General features: G+C 48.9%; 2 protein-coding genes across 2 annotated transcripts in view; both read right to left on the bottom strand.

Annotated features, from left to right (window-relative positions):
* Positions 1–69: 69 nt before the first annotated feature.
* On the bottom strand, positions 70–10,056 carry pomt2 (protein-O-mannosyltransferase 2). Its single transcript, XM_056590768.1, has 21 exons — positions 9,377–10,056; positions 9,151–9,235; positions 8,937–9,041; positions 8,715–8,823; positions 8,336–8,444; positions 7,542–7,701; positions 7,314–7,420; positions 7,124–7,206; positions 6,926–7,035; positions 6,666–6,732; positions 6,294–6,354; positions 6,082–6,160; positions 5,441–5,592; positions 5,221–5,312; positions 4,994–5,070; positions 4,826–4,897; positions 4,669–4,728; positions 4,457–4,562; positions 4,218–4,358; positions 1,079–1,190; positions 70–837 (listed from the first exon to the last, which is right to left on the bottom strand). The coding sequence occupies exons 1-21, from the start codon at positions 9,652–9,654 to the stop codon at positions 732–734; spliced, it is 2,271 nt and encodes a 756-aa protein (XP_056446743.1). The 5' UTR covers positions 9,655–10,056; the 3' UTR covers positions 70–731.
* Positions 10,057–12,672: 2,616 nt separating this feature from the next.
* The window catches only part of LOC130382383 (latent-transforming growth factor beta-binding protein 2-like), an 88,477-nt gene continuing 78,033 nt past the window's right edge, over positions 12,673–23,116 (bottom strand). The window contains exons 31-41 of the mRNA XM_056590096.1: positions 20,121–20,249; positions 19,656–19,790; positions 19,269–19,278; positions 18,139–18,338; positions 17,701–17,796; positions 16,758–16,886; positions 16,504–16,644; positions 15,780–15,956; positions 14,825–15,121; positions 14,414–14,563; positions 12,673–12,854 (exon numbers count right to left, since the gene is read on the bottom strand). Coding sequence (XP_056446071.1) covers positions 12,682–12,854; positions 14,414–14,563; positions 14,825–15,121; positions 15,780–15,956; positions 16,504–16,644; positions 16,758–16,886; positions 17,701–17,796; positions 18,139–18,338; positions 19,269–19,278; positions 19,656–19,790; positions 20,121–20,249 — 1,637 coding nt within the window. The 3' untranslated portion in view covers positions 12,673–12,681. The remainder of the gene's footprint in view (positions 12,855–14,413; positions 14,564–14,824; positions 15,122–15,779; positions 15,957–16,503; positions 16,645–16,757; positions 16,887–17,700; positions 17,797–18,138; positions 18,339–19,268; positions 19,279–19,655; positions 19,791–20,120; positions 20,250–23,116) is intronic.

Raw genomic sequence — 23,116 nt, 5'->3', positions numbered from 1 at the left:
TGTGGAACAAAACAAGAATCCCTTCACCACCAATAACGATTAATATTTGTAATTTATCATAATCCTGGTAGTTTAATAAGAATCAGAGAATGTCCTGTAGCGAACAGTAAACATGTATGAAATGAATTGTGAGTAGCAAATGTCCTATGTCCCCTCTTTATCAAAGGAAGTGGGCACTGGGCACTACTGATATATCAAAATGTATTACCTACAAAAACACATAAAAGAAAGAGTCACAATTTCTTTATTATTTAAAACTAAATATTCACATTACAGTACAAACCATTTCCAGTCGTGTGGTATCAAATTAAAGGACACAAACAGTAGTAATGACTGAATATAGTACAAAAATAGTACCTTGATCCTGAATAAAAAAGTTACTTCAAGAGTCTTTAAAACAAAGAGGAATTATTTAAATAATTTGGAAACCTATTCATTGAGGGATTGTTGATTAAGGCACTTAGTTCATTATTGCAACCTTATGATAATACATGTTAAGGCAGTTAGGTGAAAAGATGATGTGTCCCGGATATCTAAATGCAAACCCCTCAAATACTGTAATCTTGGTGTGTTCAACTTGTTTGGTCAGGTAGTCTCTACATATGACAAGCTAAAATACTTTCCAAAAATGCTCAACGTGCACATTAGTACTATATTAGTCCAAGTAGTGTAACAATACTTCTGTACCGACAGCAATGAGCGATATTAGTTTTCTGTTTCCATGGAGACGCCTAGAACTCCCATGAATCCATCCACTTGAGGCCGGCCATTGCACTCCCTGGTTCGTGGGCCAGAGGTCCTCTCATGCCGTAAGACAGCGGGTGGAATATGTAAAAACTGATGAGTTTTTTATTGGGGGGGGAGGGGGGAGAAACAATCAAGAATATCAGAGATAACAAAGAAATTAAGGCACATACAGTGTTGAGCAGACAGACAGACAGACAGACAGACAGACAGACAGACAGACAGACAGACAGACAGACAGACAGACAGACAGACAGACAGACAAGTAAGAGCAGATGCCCCACGAAGTGACCCTTTGGCAACGACAAACCCACACTGCAGCCGGACCTCTCACCTGTAAAGGACGCTGAAAAGCAGCGCCACCTGTCCCAGTCTGAGCAGCCAATCAGCACGCGGCGGGGAGAGGAAGAGGTCGGCGCTGTGCAGCAGGGTGTCCAGAGTGAGACCTGGGCCGGGGGGGAACACAACCACATCAGACACTGCAGAGCACTACCACCGGGCCGGGGGGAACACAACCACATCAGACACTGCAGAGCACTACCACCGGGCCGGGGGGAACACAACCACATCAGACACTGCAGAGCACTACCACCGGGCCGGGGGGAACACAACCACATCAGACACTGCAGAGCACTACCACCGGGCCGGGGGGAACACAACCACATCAGACACTGCAGAGCACTACCACCGGGCCGGGGGGAACACAACCACATCAGACACTGCAGAGCACTACCACCGCGACGGGGGGAACACAACCACATCAGACACTGCAGAGCACTACCACCGGGCCGGGGGGGAACACAACCACATCAGACACTGCAGAGCACTACCACCGCGACGGGGGGAACACAACCACATCAGACACTGCAGAGCACTACCACCGGGCCGGGGGGAACACAACCACATCAGACACTGCAGAGCACTACCACCGGGCCGGGGGGAACACAACCACATCAGACACTGCAGAGCACTACCACCGGGCCGGGGGGAACACAACCACATCAGACACTGCAGAGCACTACCACCGGGCCGTAGGTGCACACACAGTGGGGTGGAGCTATGTGTGCACGCTCAATGTGTTATAATAGAAAAGCATTGAAAAACAATTCAAACCCAACGATGAAGCAATAAATGTGCCGTGCTGATATAGCATCATGTTCAAATTTCTTCAATTATTTTCATCAGGATTAACCCCTTAAGATGAACTCATCTTGTTTTCAAGGGGGTTCTTAACCACATAAAGTAAAACTAGAACTGCAAGCAGTTATCCAGGGGTCCAAGCGATGTGCATTTCGCCGGCACAACGCGAAGCATGTATTCAAAACGCTACCGTGAACCTGTGGATGTAAAGGTTTTGACTGTGAGAGGTTCGGTGTGGGAGTTATAGCCCCAATGCGTTTTTCCTTGGTATAGCGCCACCTAGTGACCGGCATGTCTGGATTTTGTCGTCTGCGTAGTCCGAAGAGACCTGGATCTAGTCATGCAATTGGCGTGTCTGCACCATTTACGGTTTGGGCTGTGGTCCCAGTTTTTCCAACCTGTTGGCTTGGACCCCTAATAACGAACAAACATATTTCTTAAAGGTTGGGTACGGAATTCGCTTTTTTGGCCATTTTTGCAAAATTACTTGAAATCCTTATCATAACCCGCTTACAGCCACTGAGTTAGAAGTACTGACATGAAAATTAAACAAGTCAATCATCTGTGGAACGGGCAGGGCTCGAAAAACTCCAGCCAATCATTTGGATTGCCACCTCGTTGCATTGGACAGTAAGTACGTCAATCAACGGTCGTACTGCACTCCCCCTCCCCCGCGCCCCGCGCGCGACCCCTTCGTGCAGTACTCGTGACCCAGAGCAAGCTCCTGTTTGTTGTTATCCTGCGGTAGCTACTGGAACTAGTTAATCCACATTTGGACCTAGCAGTAGAAGACAATTTCCATGGCAGACAAGACGCCACCATCCCCACCACCACCACCAGCAAAGAGAAGGAAAACTCTTTTTCAGAGAGTAATTGATAATAAAAACGCTGAAAGAGAAAAACTGAAATCAAGAATAATCCTAGGCGCTGCTTTCGAACGTTGGCGGCAACTGAAGGACGAGAAGGGTCTAAAAACCGATGCTTGTGTGGCGGTTGACCTAGTTTCAAAGTTTATACCGTTTATACACGGTAATACCGGTGTTGAGACGAGTGTATTACTCGGTGTGAAAATGTCCACACCGCGGCAACCCTAGTGAAAACCAGGACTTCCAATACAATTATATGAAACAAACATACATTTTCTAAAAATGGTAATGATTTATGTGACCGTTTAATGTTTATAACATCTGGTGCAACCATAGCCGCGAGAACGTATTCTCAGCAGGGGGTGCTGGAAAAAAAAAACCGGCCTGCACTAGACTCGCAACTCGTCACATTGATAAAAAAAGATATATAGCAGCGCAGCTCAATTACACCAGTGCATGCGCGCACAGTTGAAAATCGATCGTTGTGTTCACTTCCTTCACACCATGGTTCACATCCAGCTGCTCACAGAACAAGTTTAGTGCACCACCGCTACCCTCACACTTTTTCATATAACCTTTTTTCAGCACTAGGTCATATGAGCATTAAATAAATGCTGCGTCTCAACATGCCTTGGACAGACTCGCTTTGCCACGGGCCGAAACAGTTCGGAGCGACCACAGCCAGAGCGAACACAGCGGGGCAGAGGAGTGTCAGGAAGTCTTTGGTGTACACATCAGTACGGCCTATTTGCACTACTGTTTAGTGGCAATGCAGTGTTTTATTCTATGCCTTTTTATTTTCGTATATTATTTCAATTAATACAATTTATTTATTCATGAAATCAAGATCTGGTCTTCAAATCTTTTTTCCAAATATAGGTCGTCTTACAATGGGGTTTGTGTTTATATTCGGACCAATACGGTACAGCGGGCGCTCACATGACGTTAAGCATTTCCTGGTGCATAATGTGACGCTTCAGAACCTAAAATCCTGTTTCTCCCCGTTGACACGACAACACATAACCGGCGTTTTCAGAAATCTCCACTTTGGCCGGAGTTTTTAGAAATGATCGTTTTCTGTGATAAGACAGGGCCTCGGACAGGGGGTGTTGCAGCACCCCCAGCACCCCTACTTCCCGCGGTACTGGGTGCAACTTACAGCTGAATGTAGTGCCATGTTGTTAAACGAAAACCTACGCTAGCCTGGCTCGCTCTCGCGCATCTCTGTTCGCGCTCGTGCATGATTGCGCGCCCAGGTACTTGGAATGGGTGGAGTCAGAGTCAGCGTTGAAGGAGAGGGGGTAGGACCATTTGAGTTGTGTATTTTCAAAATCTGCTGGCGTTTCGCAAATCGCGTACCCAACCTTTAATAACAAAAAACACACACAAAAACTCCCCCCAAATAAACAAACAAAAACATCCCACTGGAGCCTCATAAAGAGGGAAGCACGCACAGGTCTGACCTACCCGTGAGCATGCTGCTGAACAGCATGGCAGGGAAGTAGTGGTGGTAGTAGAGGATGCGGCCCATGGTGTAGAAGGGAGCGTAGTGGAGCAGCCAGCCCAGCACCAGCTGCCCCCCGCCCCGCATCAGCACCCAGCAGTGCTCTGGGGCAAACCCAGGGGGGCACATTCAGCGGCAAGTTGGAATTGATAAACGCATATACAGTATCGGAGATGCATTTGGAAGGTTTTATTATGTGTACCTCGTCTCTTTTGGCTGAGATGCACGTCTCTTTGGAGAGCTATAGAGGCCACCGCCACCATGACTGCATACAGGCCCAGGCATGCTAAATTGAGCCACCAGGTGACCTAAGGAGGAGGCCGTACTACTGTTAAGCAATATGGCAAACCCAACCTAAATGCCCGTCACAAACTTCAGGTGTATCACGGAAGGACAAGATAGTTAGTCACTCACTGGGTTCCCGAGCAAGTACACGCGATACTCAGTCTCATTGACGCCAGAAAACCTCAAGCCCTTAAAAGCAACACACAAAACAAGAAAACATAGCAATCAGTTACCCTGGTGCTATTCATGACAACATTGAGTCAAGTTTGTGGAACGCAGAGCTCACCTGGTAGTTGATGGGCCAGTGCCACGGTCTGGAGCTAATCTCGCTATCTTTGGGCTTCAGTCCGCTGTTGCCCTAAAAACAAACATACCAGATGACATAAAAACCAATGGTATCTTTCAATTGGCTGATAATGATAATGATGATCCTTGATCTTTGATCGGCTCGTACCCTGATCATAACGATATGGGACTCCAGCAAGATCTCCAGGAAATGGGGCTTCAGCACTGACAGGCTGATGTTGGGCACTGGGGACACACACAGACACAGACACAGACACAGACACACACACACACACACACACACACACACACACACACACGGTCAGCCCCATGAAGGACAATAAAGACATGGTTAAAGCAAAGAGAGCCACACTGTATATTGACCCATTTGCTTACGTTTGGGATTGATGTGGTCCTCAATGTTCCACTGTGAGTTAGGTGTCTCCTTGAGGTAGGGGCTACAGGTCACCTCCACCTGCTCCCAGCCCCTAGACAGTACACGAGAACACAGGGTCATCTTGTGTGAGTGAATCTGTACGATGTATGGATGGTTGATGTAATCACGCGGGGGCGATCGATGAAATGGACCAAGTAAACAAAGAGGGGCGTTGGGTACCACTTGGGAAGGGTCTTTCCAGAGGAGTAGAGCACACAGCCGGTGGCCACATGCAGGAAGCGCACCTTGCTGCGGAGAACCTTCACGGGGTCTCCCCTCCTCCCCCCGCAGACCTCTAACCGCCACAGGTCGTTGGAATCACCGCTGCCGTTCTGAACGAGAACAGAGGGAGGCAGGCAGGAAGTCATGTGATCCTGTGTTCTATCAAAAAGTTCATCGTTTCGATTCATTCATAATAACCGCTTATCAAGAGGTACTAGTGTAAAGGGTTATTGTAGCACATGTCTATGCCACAGTCCACCCAGGTGACTAGGACACAGGGTGGTGGGGTCAAAAACCCGGTGTATTGCACAGGTATGATACTGAACAAGGCAAGGCGGCTCCGCTGCCTTCCAGGAGATCTCCCGAGTGCGTGTGGAGACGGCCGGTTTAACCTGTGCACACTGATTACACAACGGCTGCGGAACCTCACCCAGTCAGACTCAGCCAGGCGAGGCTGCTTAAACCAGCCATCAACTACACACACTCCCACAGAGGTGTTTGTGAAATCAGATTGAGTTTCTTAGCTAACCGAGGTAAACTAACCTAAAAGTGAACGACCAATGGTCAAACGATTAGATTGAGTAAGGGGGTCTACTCACGATGCCATAACCTGTGACCTGGAAGTGTTTCCTGGTCATGGGCGCTTCCTGGAGGTGGCTGTGGAGGTTCCTGGTGGTTCTGGCGCGGAGAGGAGATGCGTCATATTAAACAGATACAATAATATGCAATGTTACTCACAAAATAATCATCAACCATCAGTGGTTACGCTGTAGTTTTATTGTTGGTTTTGTTGGCTAGTGTTGGTTCTTACTCTTTGTGCTCAAGTCGGACGATGTCCCCGTGGCGGACCAGCTCAGGGGTCTTAGGGTGGTCTAAGTGTTAATAAAGACAGCCATAAACAATGTCAACACCTAACGTTAAAAGTAGTGCTTAACATTGTGTAGCATCATACCCAAGACATCTTTGTTGTATACAGGGAATGGGCTAACCTAGCGACCTAGTGCTTGGCAATTGGTTGAATGAACATCCTTACTGTACTGACATCGGTATATTGTTGTATCTCTTTCTTCTTAAAGAAGTACTTTTTGTAAGTTGCTTTGGATAAAAAAGCTTCTTCTAAATGCCCTAAATGTAAATGAAAATGTAGAGGGAGTCAAGACGTCCAGGAAGCCCTTGGTCTCACCCTGGCCGTCGTCTGGTTTGTGGACCAGCCACAGGTTGTTGTAGTCTTTGTGGAGGTACGCAGTCACCTGCAGGGACAGAACACATACGGACGACATGATGACCATCTGGAGGACGCTGATATCCATGCATCACACGTCGTTGTGTTTGTGAATACGGTCATAGCTCCCGACCAAACTTGGATGTCACAATTTGGATCAAAGCCTAAAAGTCTGAATGATTAATCAATATCAATGATTGTACAAAGCGTGTCTGTCGGACCTGCTGCTGCTTGGCTCCAACTCCTTCTGGGTACAGGTGCCAGTGGGAGTGCAGATAACCACCGGCAATACGTAGATTCTTCACTGTGATGGTGGATCCGTACGCCAAGTCTGAGCAGATACAGCAGAATTAACAACTAGGAGTATAGGCGATAGAATCCAACAGATGGAGAGAGTGGATAGAGTGCAAGGAGCTCACACTTGGGCATGGACGCATTGTGCAGGTTGTTTCCTATCAGACGGGACTGAAAAGCAGAACTGAAGAAGCCATCTCCTGGACCACTGGTTTGACAAAATAACAATCATCATGGCAACTCCGAAAGTGGAACATTTGAACATCACGCAAATGCTACTTGTCCCAAAGTAAGGACAGTGCAATACAAACTCACCTTTTGTTCAACACGGCAAAATGAACTGCGAATACTGTGACATAGAGCAACAGGGGCAGCAGGATGAGTCCTGTGACCCGGGCCAGGAGGTGCTTTGCGACATCCACCTGACCCCAGGGAAGATAAGAGAGAGACAGCCGATTGGTTGAGCATCTGGTGTCATCCACTATTATGCATTCAGAACGTATTCCCACTGCGGTAGAGGTGGACCCTTTGTCCCTTTTATACCAGCGAGAGCTGCAGGTCTCCCAGCAGGGCCCAGAGGTCCCCTGCCGTGTTGAGGCCCACCAGCAGGATGACAAACAGCCCCACAAACTTCACCCCGATGGCCCCGGAGAGGTTCACCCCCGTCAGCAGCAACCACAGCCACCAGGACGCACAGAAGGGTCTGAGGGGAAAAACAACGTAATTTCCGTCTTAAAGAACCCACATCATGCTTCTTTAGGGTTGATAATTGCATTTGGGGGTACATGCCTGAATGTTAACAATGCCCCTTATTATTCATACACTGTTCATTTCTGCAAAACAAATTTCAGCGTCTTCAGGCCCCCCTCCCGAGTAGCCCGGTCTGCTGTGATTGGTCAGCATGCCCAATCTACTTTGATTGGCCGACCTCTTTGCGCGTTTGTCGGCTAATTCACCCCGAGAAGTGTTAAACATTGAGGGTAGCCTGGAGGCGCGACTTCTGAACTTCAGCACCGCCAACTGCAGTCTGACGTCACACTATTACGAAAGTAACAGTGTCAGCGCAAACAAGCTGTTTCACACCTTTTGAACCACCCCACCGGAGTTCTCGGTGGGGGCGAATACTCAGAATACTTAGAATTTTCTAGCCTAGCAGATATAAAACATGTATACATACGTCATATAACAGTCTAAAGCAAATGGAAAAGTTGAAAGAGCATGATATCAGCCCTTTAACAGCATGCCTGTGCATCATCTGACTCTGGAACATGGACCACTAGTGATGACTTTAGTCCATAACAGTGGAATACAGAGTTATTATGGAGAAGGCGTGCTACCTTGACTTCTGCTGGTTGAACTTGACCATGCTCAGCACTGCTCCCATGATGAAGAACATCAGAATTGGATCCAAAAGGATGTACTGGGAAATAGTGATGGAGCCAGTGTCTGTCCAGGGTTTGAAACAGATTGTACAGTTTTAGTTTGTTTGAAGAAGTAATGCGAGTGATAAATACATTTATGGTCTCTTTAATAAAATTGCTAATTCAGAGGACAGTTCCCGTCCTCTGTAATTTACCTCCAACTAAGTTGTTTATTTTTTGTTTAAATCAGGATGCTCTTAATACTGTATGACATCAGGCACAATTTAAGGTCAAAAACTCAGCCTCTTGGGACCTCATTAGTTTTTCCTTCCTCTGTGTTGAGGCAAATACTCACCAAATATAAGCAGAGCGGCGGCGATAAGAGCTGCTGAGTTGGAGTGAGACAGCTCCAGCACGATGAAGTAGGCGAACACCGGGAGAGAGGAGCCTAAGGCTGCACAGAACTAACACAGAAACCGTCATCCAATCAGCGTCTGGGTCCAATGACGTCGTTTTATAATCACCACAACCTGTAGACTAGCGTTCACTGATTACTTACAGTGGAAATTAAACTCACCCCTCTCATACCCCAGTAGTTGTGATGTCCGTATTTATCGCCTGGTTTGACAAAGGGAAATGTCCCATCGTAGCCGGTCATGTAACCAGCGAGACCTATGAGTATCTGTCACAGAGGGGAGAGCATCACCTGTCAAGCTGGGTTTAACATTGTATTTGTGTATTGAATAGTTCACAAAAACAGCTTCTGAAAATCGGATGAAGTACTACTTTACTTTTCCAAGGGGTGGGTGGACATCAAAAAAGAAAGTTCTGTTTATGTAGTAGCTTCCCATCTTCCCAAAGTGCGTTTCATCCCAACTGAAAGAGTCAGCAAACAGTGTGGGTAAATGGACACTGGAGGAAACACACACACACACACACACACACACACACACACACACACACACACACACACACACACCTGGAGTACTCTGGTACTCCGGTGTACCTGGTACTCACCATATATGAGGAGGTTCTGCTAGTTTGTAGAAGCGAGTAGCAAAAGAAAGGCCCAGAACCAACAGAACCAGGATTGTGTTTGGGGGCTGGGCACCTGGAGGGGTGATGCTCCTTTCTGTCCAACATGATGTCCCATTCGAGGCCTGTTTGTCATCCTCGTTTTCAAGTCTATTAGATTGAGCCTCAGGTAAGGGCGTGTGTAAGGTCTGTTTATTTTCGGATATAAGACAAGTCTTTCTTTGTCGCAGAGCCGTCAGGTCTTCTTCATCCTTTGCCATCAGGAAGTTTGAACAGCAGCTACAACGAGCAATGAATGTCTGCAGCAAGATCTAAGTAAACACTCAATCTTCATTGATTTACTTTATTTCTGCATTTGTCAGTGAGAGGGATACCCTTCAAAAAACTACAGTAAGGTCTACCACTGTCGTTCATATTCAACAAGAGGTTAGGGATGAGTGTGATGCTACCTTTCTATAAAGCTAACACATAGTTTAAAAGTATTCATGCTCGGTTCTTCACATAGGACGTTCCCATAAACACACCGACTATTCAATACATGCATGCATAGAAACAGAATTAAAAAAAAACCTGCAAGTCCTCTGCAAATGTCTAGGATGGCTTCAGAAAGATAAACATTACTGTCAGCAACAGCCGGCGACGCGTGACCTCGCGTCATTAAAGCGCAGTGGTCTCTGGGAAGTGAAGGCTGTTGGTTTGCGACAACCACATGCTACGTTCAGCAGTATGGAGCGTGGACTTCATTTCCCAAGTCCCTACAAACGCCTACTTTTAAGAGTGCTTTTAAAAGTCGCCACTAGAGAGCGGTAGAGTACTACAAATATAATATAATCAAAAAAATATTTTCTGAGTTTTTGATTTTATCAACGTTATCTTTGTCAAATTTAATGAAATCACATTAAACACTCCAGTTTGATAAACTGTTTACATATATAACACTTAATGCAGTACATGTGTGTTATATGTGTCGTGTATGCGTGCGTGTTAATATTCAAGACATAAAAAATAAACACAGATTTGATCATATTTTAATAATTTGATGACTGGTAGTGATTACAGTCAAGTGGTACAACAGCACAACCGTGATCTCAACTTATTTGCGGTTTATAAGGCTTTAAATACTCAAAGCCCAAAACATTGTGTTTCCAATTTATTGAAGACATTTGGTATGTGGAATGATGCATTGGACAGCACAAAGAGTTCACACACAGTGAAAACATCTGCACCACTGTAGTCTTTTTTCTTCAATGCAGGTTAAAGGCGTACATGTGTGCTTGTATGTGAACATGAGGGTTTTATGCACGAGTACAAGAAGTGCTGTCCTCTAAATGGATAAGGCCATTCACCTCAAGCTGAAACTAATAACTATTGTAAGATACCAAAAAAATCAAATGAATGCGTATATTGGCATGGTGATACATTCATGGCATAGGAACCTTCTAGGGAAATGATTTGGAGATAGTCGTCCCTGCAGAGAAAAGGCTTGCGTTTGGCCAAAATAACTCAAAATAAATGCAAGCAGTCGGTGATCAGGAACTAAGGCTGGCACTTTGTAAAAATTACATTTCAATGTCTGCTCCACAGGGCAGGATACACACACCTCCTCTGGTACAGTGTCAACCACTTTCCTCACGCATAAAAACATGTTTAAAAAACATTTGTACAGAAATATATAAATCTACATAGCTATAATTGTCTTTTTTTTTTTCATTTTCTTCTTTTATGTCAAACAAAAAATATTGCTTGTACTAAATACCTAGTGGAATATATAACACAAATAATACATAGTACTAGATCTGTACAATATATCCATAACCTCCCCATAATCAGAACCTGGCCTCTAGACTCACTCAGAGATGGGAATGGTCTCCATTTTGAAACTTGAGATTCATTCAATGTTGAATGAATGCAGAGTGGCGTTGTTCTTGTTTAAGCGTGCGTTCACACGCCTGGTTTGTAAGAAAGGTTTTTGCATTCAACGCCAGATCTTGTTTGACCTATACTTTTATTTAAAAAGCTGTCGTTAATTAACCATTTACAATGACGAAGGTAGCCCAGATCTCAAATAATAAGTTAAGTAACATCAAATTAAGATATACTGTATATTGGTTCTGTAAAAATCGGTTACTTTGATAAGAAAATTGGAGTCAAAACTCTACCAGTGCACTAAAATATTGGAAGAATGTTAAGTCAGTTACTAAAATATGGTGTTTCAGAGCGTGTGAATCACATCCTTCACTTAAGTTTACATTAATCATCATATACATCCACAGCCTTTTTAGGTCCACAAGTAGCTTAGCGATTGCAATACAAAATATTTGATGTGAATGTACATCAAGAAACTATTGGTTAAAAAAATGATGTTAACGGTAAGACTTTCAATGTTCGTATTGCCTATGTGTTGATATAACGATGGTTTTACTCATATTTAAAGTTTTGCTTTTTTAACGAAAGACATTCTCCCAAAGTCAAACGGCCACACAGAAACAACAAGGGCATTTAAGTATGGCCTCTGAGAAGGTCTGCGCTTCCGGCTCACAGAGGCCCGTCATCTAGTTATGAGAAATAAATAATGTATCAAAAAGAATGTGAGAAAGTAATGCAGAAAGAAAATGAATTTGCACTGACTGGGGTCATTAAACAAACGAGAAAAAAGAAGAGGAAAGAACCGTCTACAAATTCCCTTTAGGCAAATGCAAATCTGGAAAGTGTTGAATCCCGTGTGATACATTCACTGAACAGTTCCCGGTGCTCTTGCGTGTATGTAGGGAGCGTGGATATGATGCGTTTTGTATGCATAGGTACATGTGCGCTGTTTTTCTCTGTGTTTGCGTGTTTGGGCTTTATTCATGTATATGTTTCGTATGCATTAGTCACATACATGTGTGTGTGTGTGTGTGTGTATGTATGTTTGTGCGCATATTTGCGTGCATGTGTAAGTGTTTGTGTGTGTCTGTTCTGTATGTGCATGTGTGTGTGTATGTGTGTGTGCGCATATGCGTTTGCGTGTGTGCGCGTGTCTTTGCTGTATGTGTGCGTGTGTGCCCGCATGTGTGTGTTTGAGTGTGTGTGTGTGTGTGTGTGTGTGTGTGTGTATGTGTGTGTGGGTGTGTCCGTGTGTGCATGTGTATGAGCATCTGTGTGTGTGCGTGCTATCAAGGGGTCAGAAGCATGGGCCTCTCCGCAGCCCTCTGGGGAGCAGAAGGAAGGGCCATCTCCAGAGGGTGCGTGGAGGAGCCAGCGACCCCGCCCCAACTCCCCCCAGCCCCCCCCAGCCTCCGGCCCCACTACCCGGCCTCGCTGGCCACCTCCTGGGGGATCTCGGGGATGCACTCGTGGGGCTTGGCGGAGGCCACGAAGCCGGCTAGACAGCTGCACTTGTAGGAGCCCTCCGTGTTGGAGCAGCGGGCGTTCTGACACAAGGCCACGCTGTCGCTGATGTCCTCGCACTCGTTGATGTCTGCGGAGAGCGGGAGAGGGACGGCGTTAGTGCTCACAGCTGGAACAGCTGCCAGGCCTAATACACATGTTTACATACAGGATATTACCATCGTTTTCTATGGACTTTAAATGGTAGTGGACTTCATATATCGAGCGTTTTTCCTCTCTAAGTGGCCACTCAAAGCGCTTTGCAATGTTATCATTCACCCATTCATTCGCACATTCACAACGCCGGTGTCCACCCTGCAAGACGACAGGCCACTCGTCAGGAGTAGTCGGGGTGAGGCGTCTTGCTCAGGGACGCTCAGCTAGAAGGAGCCGTGGATCAAACCCTCCGGTTACCAGCCAACCCGCTCTACCTCCTGAGCCCCACGCCGCCCCTATGCCTTTATACTGTTCCCCTGTCTTTAGTTCCTTCTCTATCTCCATCCCTCGGGTTCCACGGTGACATAACAGCGCGTTGGGAGCGTGCAGATACGGGTCCTGGAGGGATGCAGTCATGTTGCGTGTGGTTAAATGCACCAGAGCTCCGGCAGCACCCGGTAATCCTCGACATTAAGAGCCCACTCATATGTTGTTACTTAAGAGAACAACGCTTTGTATACGATTTCCCCTTGCCCTTCGGGAGCAAACCTCTACCCCCTCTTTCTTCTTCCCCCCTCTCGACATGGGAGGTCCGGTCCGTCATTCCTGAGCAGTCCACGTCAAAGCGACCCCGTATCTGTTTATGTCATGTCCTGCTCGGGGGGGGGAAGGGAGGGACATGCTTTCGACGTTTCGCGCAAATGGAAGGCACGAGACGCAGGCCTCCCTTAAGTCTTTCCATGCAGGCAGGGAGATCTGTTTCGCTACATTTCCTCGCATTGCAGAGAAGAGGAATGAGAGGTAGAAAAAGGAAAAAAAGCACTCCGTCCTTGGAGCTGATAAGCGACCCTCGCAGACGGATTCCCGACTCATGCCGTAATAATCATAGCGCGCCGTTATGACAGGGAGGTCTCTCTTTCAAAGCAAACAAACAGGGCCCACTTAGAGCGCGTGCACCGTCCCGTGTGTGACTCGGCACGGGCCCGGACCAAGGCCCCCCCCCCGCCTGGCCGCTCTGGCGCGCCACGCTGGCCCTGAGCGACGGGGGAATGCGGCGAAAAACGGCTTTCATCGGTTTCTCATAAAACTCTGCACCGAGAGCAGGAGGGGGAACTTTAACGAATGCAGTGTGAGGCGAGGTGATGTACGCCACAATGAATTTGCTCCCCACAAAATCAGTTCGCTACAAAGAAACACCCGGCGCTACTCCTTGAGGGACGGATTCCTCTCCGTGCGCTGATCTCCAGACTCCACAGAACGCCTGGTCTGGGATCAAGATGAAATGAATCCCTGCGCTTTTCCGCTGTGTTCTCAGGAAGTCCCTGAGCGTCGTTATCTAGACCTGGAACACGCACCGCGCGAGCACACAGACACACACTTGCACACACACACACACACACACACACACACGCGGCGGAGGGTCTAGAGCACAGAGAGGGGGCCGAGGGGTCGGCCTGTTAGTTGGAAGGGATCCGGTGTTGGACGAGAACCTACCGATGCAGGCCATCTTGTTGAGGTCCAGCTCGTAGCCGTCGAAGCAGTCGCAGGTGTAGCCCTCACGGACCCTCACGCAGCGGCCGTTCTCACAGCCGTTCAGGATGCCGCACTCCTCGGCCCGGAGGCCCTCGAACCCGCCGTAGGGCCCTGAACAAACACACCGTTGATTCTGGGGTCGTGCGGACATACGTGGGTAACGATTGAAAGGCAGGTTGAACGCCAGGGTTACTCTGCCACTGCATATGCAGGAGACAGATATGTGTTTCGATCTGTGGATCAGATATGGATATATTTATATATTTCATAATTAAGGACGACGTTGGTAACAAGTGCACATGCTTTGACGCGTCGTCCTCTGGGTCTCTGCCCTGAACCCATCAACCCATGAGCCAGGCGGGCGCCACCTACTGGTGTGGGGTCTCAGCGGGCGGGGCTGGAACTCCCGAGGCCTCAGGACCGGGACCCGCGCGGGGGGCTCCCGGGGGCTGTAGTCGTTGAAGAGGGGGACACCCTCGGGGACCCCCGGGTTGTAGTAGGTCCCCTCGGGCAGCGGCCCCCCGCCGTAGTTGTCCCAGTAGGGGGACACGAAGGGCTCCAGGGGGGCCTCGGAGCCCTCCGGGCTGTACTCGTACTGCGCCGGGGGCCGCTCCCTCAGGCTGTCGGTGCTGCCGGGCCGGCGCAGGTTGCACATCACCGCGTAGTCCTCTGCACCGCGCACACACACACACACACACACACACACACACACACACACACACACACACACACACACACACACACACACACACACACACACACACACACACACACACACACAGACAAACACACACACACACACACAGACAAACACACACAAGCACACAGTTCCATAAAGGGGACGGTTCCTTCCCTACCTTGTAATAACAACATGGTTATCATTCCAACGCAGGATATAGTTAAGGCATGTCTCCTCCAAGTCCAAATGGTCTGATCCCCGGTGTCCACAGCCTACCTGCCAGCCTAACTGTTCCCTCAAACAACTCTTCTGCATGTGTTGGTTAAATCGTCTGCTAAAGGACTTTAAAATCAGGGTTAACATCGGTAGTAGTAGTAGTTTTGCAGTAAGTAAAAATTCGACATTTAGCTGACACTTTTATCTAAAGTAAATTACACAGAATCGTAGGGGTCTTGCTCAGCACTCCAACCAGGAGGGGTCGGGGATCGAACTAGCTACCTCCCACTCACTTGTCAACCCACTCTACCTCCTGAGGTAAGCAGACCCCTGATAAGATAAGATCTCCCAGTAGGACAACAATGGCTGCAGCCCATGGCATCAGGATCAAAGCAGTAAAGTAACCCCAGGAAGCGTTCTCTTCTGTGTTACCTGAGTCCTTGCGCGGGCAGAAGGCACACTGCTCGCTCCAGGCCACGCCGTAGAGGCAGCAGCACTCTGTGTAGGTGGTGCGGTGGCCGGCCAGGGGGTTGGCACACATGTTGTCCTCCACCAGGACCTGCCAGCAGATGTCCATGTGGACGTCCTGCTCGGGCTCCAGGGACTCCCCTGGGGCGGGGGAGGGGGAGGAGATCCCAGTTCAGCACGGGACGACATGAAGGCACACGCCAGTGCCTCGTGTGACCCCACGCCGCCGTGGGGTGCATGCATGCGTGTTAAAGCACGCCGGCCAGCGTAAGTGTTATTCATTACCTCGGCAGACAGGTCGATGATGTGTTTGCACTGTGCATACCTTTCAGTGTGGATATGTTGTACTTGTGTGTGTGTGTGTGTGTGTTTGTGTGCGTTTGCGTGTGCGCATGTATGTTTTTGTGTTCGGATGTGTGTGTGTGTGAGTGTGCGTGCTTGTGATAATTGATGCCTTTGTGCGGTCGTATGTGTGTGTGTGCGTACATATATGTGTGTGTGTGTACATATATGTATGTGTGTGTGTGTGAGTGCGTGTGTGTGTGTGTGTGTGTGTGTGTGTGTGTGTGTGTGTATGCTTTTCGTTTGTATATGTGTGCATGTGTATTTACGTGTGCATGTTTGTGTGGGCATGTTTGTATGGATGCATGTTTGTGTGTGTGTGTCTGTGTGTGCGTGCGCGTCCCACCTTCAGTGGCGTTGAGGCCGATGCAGCGTCTCCCGCTCCCGTCCAGCACTAGCGGGGGGCTGCAGAAGCAGTTGAAGGAGCCGGCCGTGTTCACGCACACGCCGTGCACGCACGTGTCCCCCATCTCACACTCGTCGTAATCTGACAGCCACAAACACACACGCGGTCAGAGGAGGGTTTACCGCATGCACAAAAAACGCATGCCCGGAGGAGAATGAATGGAAGCAGCTTCAGACAGCGTCCGGGTTCCTCACCCGCACACTCATGGCGGATGTGGTCGTAGTAGAAGCCCGAGCGGCAGAGGCAGGTGTAGGTGGAGTAGAGGTTGGAGCAGTGGCCGTTCTTGCAGATTTCCGAGCCAAACATCTCGCACTCGTTCACGTCTGGAGTGACGTGGGGGGGGGGAGGGGGTCGGAGGCCGGGGGAGGGAGGCGTGAAAATTGAGTTAAGTCAAAGCGCGGGTCAATGGAAGCTAAGCCAGGTTGAGTCGGTGGAAAAGCCCCCCGAATCTTAACGACTTGTTCAAAATCCTGAACAGGTCTCTCGCAACGGGAGCCTCGCTGGCGGGCGGTCGATGAAGGAGGCGGCCAGGCCTCCCATTAAGCTGGACGGGCTAGCAGCAGCCCGCTCATAAATAAGGCAAAGGGGGTTCTTTAAAGTTGCAGCCGTCGGACATAAAAGTAAATGAATAAACTTGATGTATAAAACTACAGATGCAGCTCTCCATCTGTACTGCTACCTAGCAGCTATTATAAATTAACCACACTTCTTTTGATGATGAAGTTCCCACAATTACGACGCCTGCTGGAATTCAGTAAGAGTCACCTGGTGGTAGTGAACACTGCTGATTCTCCCAAGGTGCACCACAATGGAAAGCTATGCGCTAGCATCACAACTACACATGTAGCATCTGGCATCTTGTTGCTGCTTTCTGCCCTGGCAGCCAATGTACAGTATGTCCTCTGCTTTTGTTATGTAATGTAAAGCAATGCATTTATTGCCTTGGCCGCCGCATTCAGGTGTATGTTACCCTTGCCTCTGATTGTGGTGAATACCGTAAACCTTGACATGAAAATGGAGACTACTGTAAAAGCTGTCTAGAGAGAGAGAGAGAGAGAGAGAGAGAGAGAGAGAGAGAGAGAGAGAGAGAGAGAGAGAGAGAGAGGGGCTAAGTGGACCCCCAGCCCGCTGACATACCTCTGGAATGATGTCGTTCCTCCAGGCTCTGCGAGCCCGCGGGCCGAGTCCGGGGCAGCAGCCCAATGCCATGCGGGCACAGCTCGTTAAAATCGGCTGTGGAGCAACAAGGTTTTTTATTAGCGGATAAATAAACGCCGGGAGACCTGCCCGACGCACACTCAGATGTGTATGTGCATAGGCACAATAAACCATGCTCCAACACATGGCACCAGGGGGGGCGAAGCCCTGGTCCAGGGGCAGCCGTACCGGTTTGAAAAAACCCATTAATGCCGGGTGCCATCAGTCTGGTCAATGACCACATGAAACTGGGATCTGTTTTGTGTTATTTGTTGTCTTATCCGTTAAGTGTTTGCTGTTTCTTTTTACTGCTGGCTGTGGATCAAATTGCCCCTCGGGGATAATAAAGATACCTTGACCCTTGACCCTTGAACCTACCTCTCTCAGGAAGGGGGCACGGGTGGACCTCACAGTTGTCGCCCCAGCCAGCTCCGATGGTGCAGCAGCACTCCTGCTTGGTGGTGTTGCGGGACAGGACGTTGTTGCACATGTCGGCGCTGTCCAGGTCGTAGTAACACTCCTTCCTCTCCTCCGCCCGGGGCGGGGAGGCGGGGGAGGCGGGGGAGGAGGGGGAGGAGGGGGAGAGGGGGGAGAAGGGGGAGAGCGGGGTGAGGGCGGGGGGATCACCGTGGGCTGTGGAGGGATGCGGAAACACACGTAAATTAACGGAGGAACACGTCGATAAATACAAAGCTAAACAGACAAACGAATGCTTAACTATTGTTGCAGATGGCACAGTGAAAACGGAGAGCAGCGGGGAGAGCTTAGGTGTCTTTTGTGGGGACGACGGCGGCTAAGTTGCGGATACTGGCCATCGAACCCGCAACCCTTTGGGCTTGGGAAGAAGCGATAGTCAAACCCCTATCGCTTCTTCACGTCCCGACCCCATTATCACAGAAACGCGTTGTGAAGTATAGAAGGGAATAACTCGTTACCGCTGATTATTCGTCTCCGCCATCAAACGGGCACAGAGTTTAAATTCCTTGCTCGAGGGGCCCTTCAGAAGACAGCCGTTGGCAGCGCTAGCCCCCCGGGTACCGTATCATCCAGTTGATCATCACCGCACTCCCGACATGCCGACAGCGTCTGCTGGCCCCCGGCCCGGTCTTCCACCCCGCTCGGCGCTCCAGCGGGCGTCGCATACCTTCGCCGGCCACTGCTGAGCCTGCTCATTTAACACAGCCCTGGGCTCAGGCATTCACCATTAAGCTGCCGGCTTAGCCCAATGGAAACACTGGCACTCGAGTCAAGCCACCATTCACTCGCTCGTGATTGATTAGCGCACGTCGAAAGCAAACAGCGGAATGCGGCGCAGAAGGTACACAAAGGCATAGCTGGGGGAGCAGAAGGAAAAACATCCCTAGCTGAGGGCGCGCCGGCTTAATAGTGTAAATATGGACCCGTCTCGCGGACACGTACACACGGGCCGGCGCCAGGTCGGCGCGCGGCGGGAGTCTGGGGCGCCACCTCTCCCGAACCACCTCCACCTTCACCTGAGACCACACGGGTCAGGGGGATCTGTGTGTGGGGGGACGTGGGGAAGGTGGAGGAGGGACACCGGAAGACATCCGCTCGGGGGGGGGGGGGGGGCGACAGGGTGGGTTTCAGATGGGTTGGTGGCGGCCAGACGACCTTGCCCGTGTTGTCCTAATGCATATTTGGTGCTCAGGGAGCCCACTCCGCTATGATCCTGGTATAAGTACAAACGATAACAGTCCCCGGTGGAAGAGTGGCTTGCATCCTCCTCGCCAAGCCACTGTTTAGATAATAAGAGACGGCTCATTAAGGCAGAGACAAGCCCGCTCTCCCAGCGATGCGACTGGGCCAGCCGGCGGGCCACTGTGTGTGTGTGTGTGTGTGTGCGTGTGTGCGTGTGTCTGTCACTGCGGTGTTACCCGTGGTTCGGCATTGACTGGTAACGGGATCAAATTCCTCATTGTCGCTGGAGCAGATGCACAGGAAGCTGCCGTCGTAGTTCTCACACAGGGCCTCCCCGCACACAGCCATGCTCATCTCGCACTCGTTCACGTCTGAGCACCGGGCCAGGGCAGAGGAAGCGGGAAACAAGGTGCGTGTCATTGGGATCAACTGGCTTTCATGCAGGCTTGCATCCTCCCAAGTACTGTTGTATGGCTACCCTCCCTTCAAAGTATGATTATGAACGCGGCCCGATTCTAAACGCTGCATTAACAATGTGCAATAGCAATGTACTTAAAATCCCTTTTACTGTATTGCAAAAAATGCTAAACATACTAAAATCACTGGCTCATAGGTGATCAAAGACTAGCTCGGGTGTAAAGGAAACCGACACACACCATTACAATAGCACCCCAGTTCGACTGGTAAAAGGGGGTACCCACCAACGCAGCGGGTGGTCTCCCCGGGGGGGTTGGTGTAGCCCTGGTGACACTGGCAGAGGTAGGAGTTGTCCGTGTTCTCACAGAAGCCGTGGTTTCCACAGATGGTCTCGTTCACACATTCGTCGGCATCTGCAGAGTCATCAGAAGACGCGGCGGTGAGCGTCTTACGTTACCGTGTTCCACCGCTAATGGCCGTGTCCTAATGACTCCGCAGGACTTCAAATAAACACCGGGCCGGGCGTTCACGGTGGTGAGCCGGACTGGAGACACACAGACACATGATGGATGCCTCCAACGGAGGTCTTTTGGATGACGAACTGTATGTCTTTAGCAGTCCGTCCAATTAACTTGCAAGGTTTGTGCCAACTTAAAAAGAATACGTGGAAAGACCAACCTGCTAGATGATTCAAAGTTATTGACGGTCTACGTGATATATGTATGTAAGCATGTGTTGGTTGGTATGGAGAACAACCAATGACATGGCTGGCATATTAGTTGCTATGAATGCCCACCAATGAAAGCACAGGCTGTCCTTTCCTTAGTTATCTGAGTAAAGCATCAGACAGCTGGAAAGCCGCCGTGGAAGGCGCCCCGGGCCCAGATCTAGTGATTGAGAAGTGACTGAGCCCTTACTGGACCTGGTACAGGAGTTACGCAAGACTGAGAGTATGTTCGTGTTGGTGGTTTGGTGTTTATATTCAAACAAGCTTCTTCTCACACATTGGAGTCACACACAACCATGGGGAAATAACGCTTTGGTCCGCTCCCCCTCAGGTCACTGGCAGAGGGGGTGTTCCCAGGCTAATCGATTAATCCGTATGAGGCCGTTGGTGTGTTTGATGTTTCATGGCAGCGTTTCCCAGAGGGAACCGACTGAAAATGAGAACCTGAGCTAAGAGTCGACATGAGTTCCATACGGCCTAATAAAAGAATGTGGCGAAAACACGTCGGCTTCTCTCATGCATGGCACAAGCTCATTAAGAAAATACAATAAGAGCCACACGGAAAAGACCTTGATAGGCTTAGATATCACCACCGCAAGACACTAAACAGAGACAGAGCGAGAGGGACGCACGTCCCGGTTCTCGACAGCCGCGTGGAACCGTGGCTGTTTTTAAAAGAGAACATTTGTTAGCAATTTCTAACATACATCATTTCGTTATTCCCTGGCCTATTGTGCTGAGAGACCCAGGAGCCAAAGACAGATACCTTAGTAGAGGAAAGTCTGATTATATTTATTTATATAACAAACAAGAGCTTTGTGATCATAATCGAATCAGCTATATCTGTTCTGCTGTCAGTCCTGACGGCCCGTTGGTCAACGTTAACCTGCTGTGAACGTAACAAGATAGGAGGAGATCATCATCGTCCAGCCTCGATTTGCTGTTTTTCTTTCCTTTGCTCTTTTATTTTTAACTTGAAGACTGACATCCTAAAGGTTCATGCTAAATGCCCTGGTCGGCATTTTTAACCCCAGTGGTCTAACCACATCTGAGGGAGAAAGGAGAGGGAATTTTGATCAATAACTGATGTGAGCAACCTTGTCTTGTTTTCGGCTAGCATAGCTCTGAGTCAGCATGAGACTACAGGATGTAGTAGTAATATCCTGAGTACTATTCAGGATGTAAGTCATTTTTAGCTCAGAGAGCTAAAAAATCCTCTTTTTAGCTCAGAGAGACAAGTCACGGTGTATTTGTTATTCCGCAGTGGGTAGCGTATGTGGGTGTCTAATGAGAAACATTTGTTTCCTTTCAGAAAAGGGGCTTGAAAAGACTTCGCAAAATATATACGTAGTCAAATTTCACACAGATCCCACGATAATTCATGTTAATACTTATGCATTTCCTTAAGATGACTTTTAAGATGACAAAACTTAAACTTTCAAAGGCCGGACCTCGCAACGTGAGGGATAAAATCCCCCACAATTCAGAAGCAACCGAAGGAGATTCTTACGAGCCACAGACATTTTAACAAAATTAAATCGTAGATAAAAGTAATGACATTCGCATATTCTCCAAATGCATGGCGGCACTTATTTCCTGCTCCTTAAGCTCTGGTGAATGTTTTCTGTCGTTTTCTTAAAGGCCGGAGCCGGGCAGACCCCAGGAAACCACAGCCCAGTCAGTCGGAACAGAGAGAGAGAGAGAGAGAGAGAGAGAGAGTTTGGCCCCGGCTCTGTCTTCCATTCCAGCACAGACGACTGCAGCGCGGTAATGGCGCTCGACCGCTGTCCTGACCTTGACTCCTCACCAGGTTAATACAAGACAAACAGCACATGTCCTGCTTAAAAACCGGACTCGTACAACTCCAACCCTGTAGGTTTCTATGCCTGTGCTGATAGTGAGGACATCTGAGCGATGGCAGGTGGTGGTCACCGAGAGGGAATCTTTCTGTGGTTGTTCATCAGGTATTGTTTATCTCTTCAGGCGGGCTTTGGGGCAGCCACACCAACGTGCCGTTATGTGTTTCCCAAACGGACTGCATTTGGAAACTGGATGAACCACACTTGAACCCGGGTCACGGGTGCTGAAGCTGCACCAGTGACCTGTTTTGTGTTGACGTTTCGCAAAACACATTATCCGTGATTCATCTTGTGTAATTCACAAAAATGTCCTGGAGGAAAACATTCCTGCAGCTCGTTTTGGGAGAATATTAAGTCCGCGTTGATGTGAATAGTTCATATCATCGAGCGCAGGAGACCCCTCAGTGCATGTTAGACGTGCTATGAAGCAGAGGCCGGAGCGCGGGGAGGATGTGCGGACAGCCAGCTGGGAGTCCTGAAGGGAACGTTGTGGAATCTCCCTGTATGTCACTCCCCGGAATAATCAGTGTCAGTGCATTTTTTTTTATATATGAAAAGAGGGAGGGAGGGGAAGAGGACGGGGACGGGGCGATGTTGTGTACCATGTGTGCATCAAGCTTGTCTCTACGCAGATGCAATCAACCCCCCCTCCCTCAAAGAGAGATTCACAGCATCTGGTAAAATAAAGCCCTGA

This window comes from Gadus chalcogrammus, chromosome 5, assembly GCF_026213295.1.
Source record: "Gadus chalcogrammus isolate NIFS_2021 chromosome 5, NIFS_Gcha_1.0, whole genome shotgun sequence".
In the NCBI taxonomy this organism is placed as follows: Eukaryota; Metazoa; Chordata; class Actinopteri; order Gadiformes; family Gadidae; genus Gadus; species Gadus chalcogrammus.
This window is presented reverse-complemented; position numbering and strand designations above follow the sequence as displayed.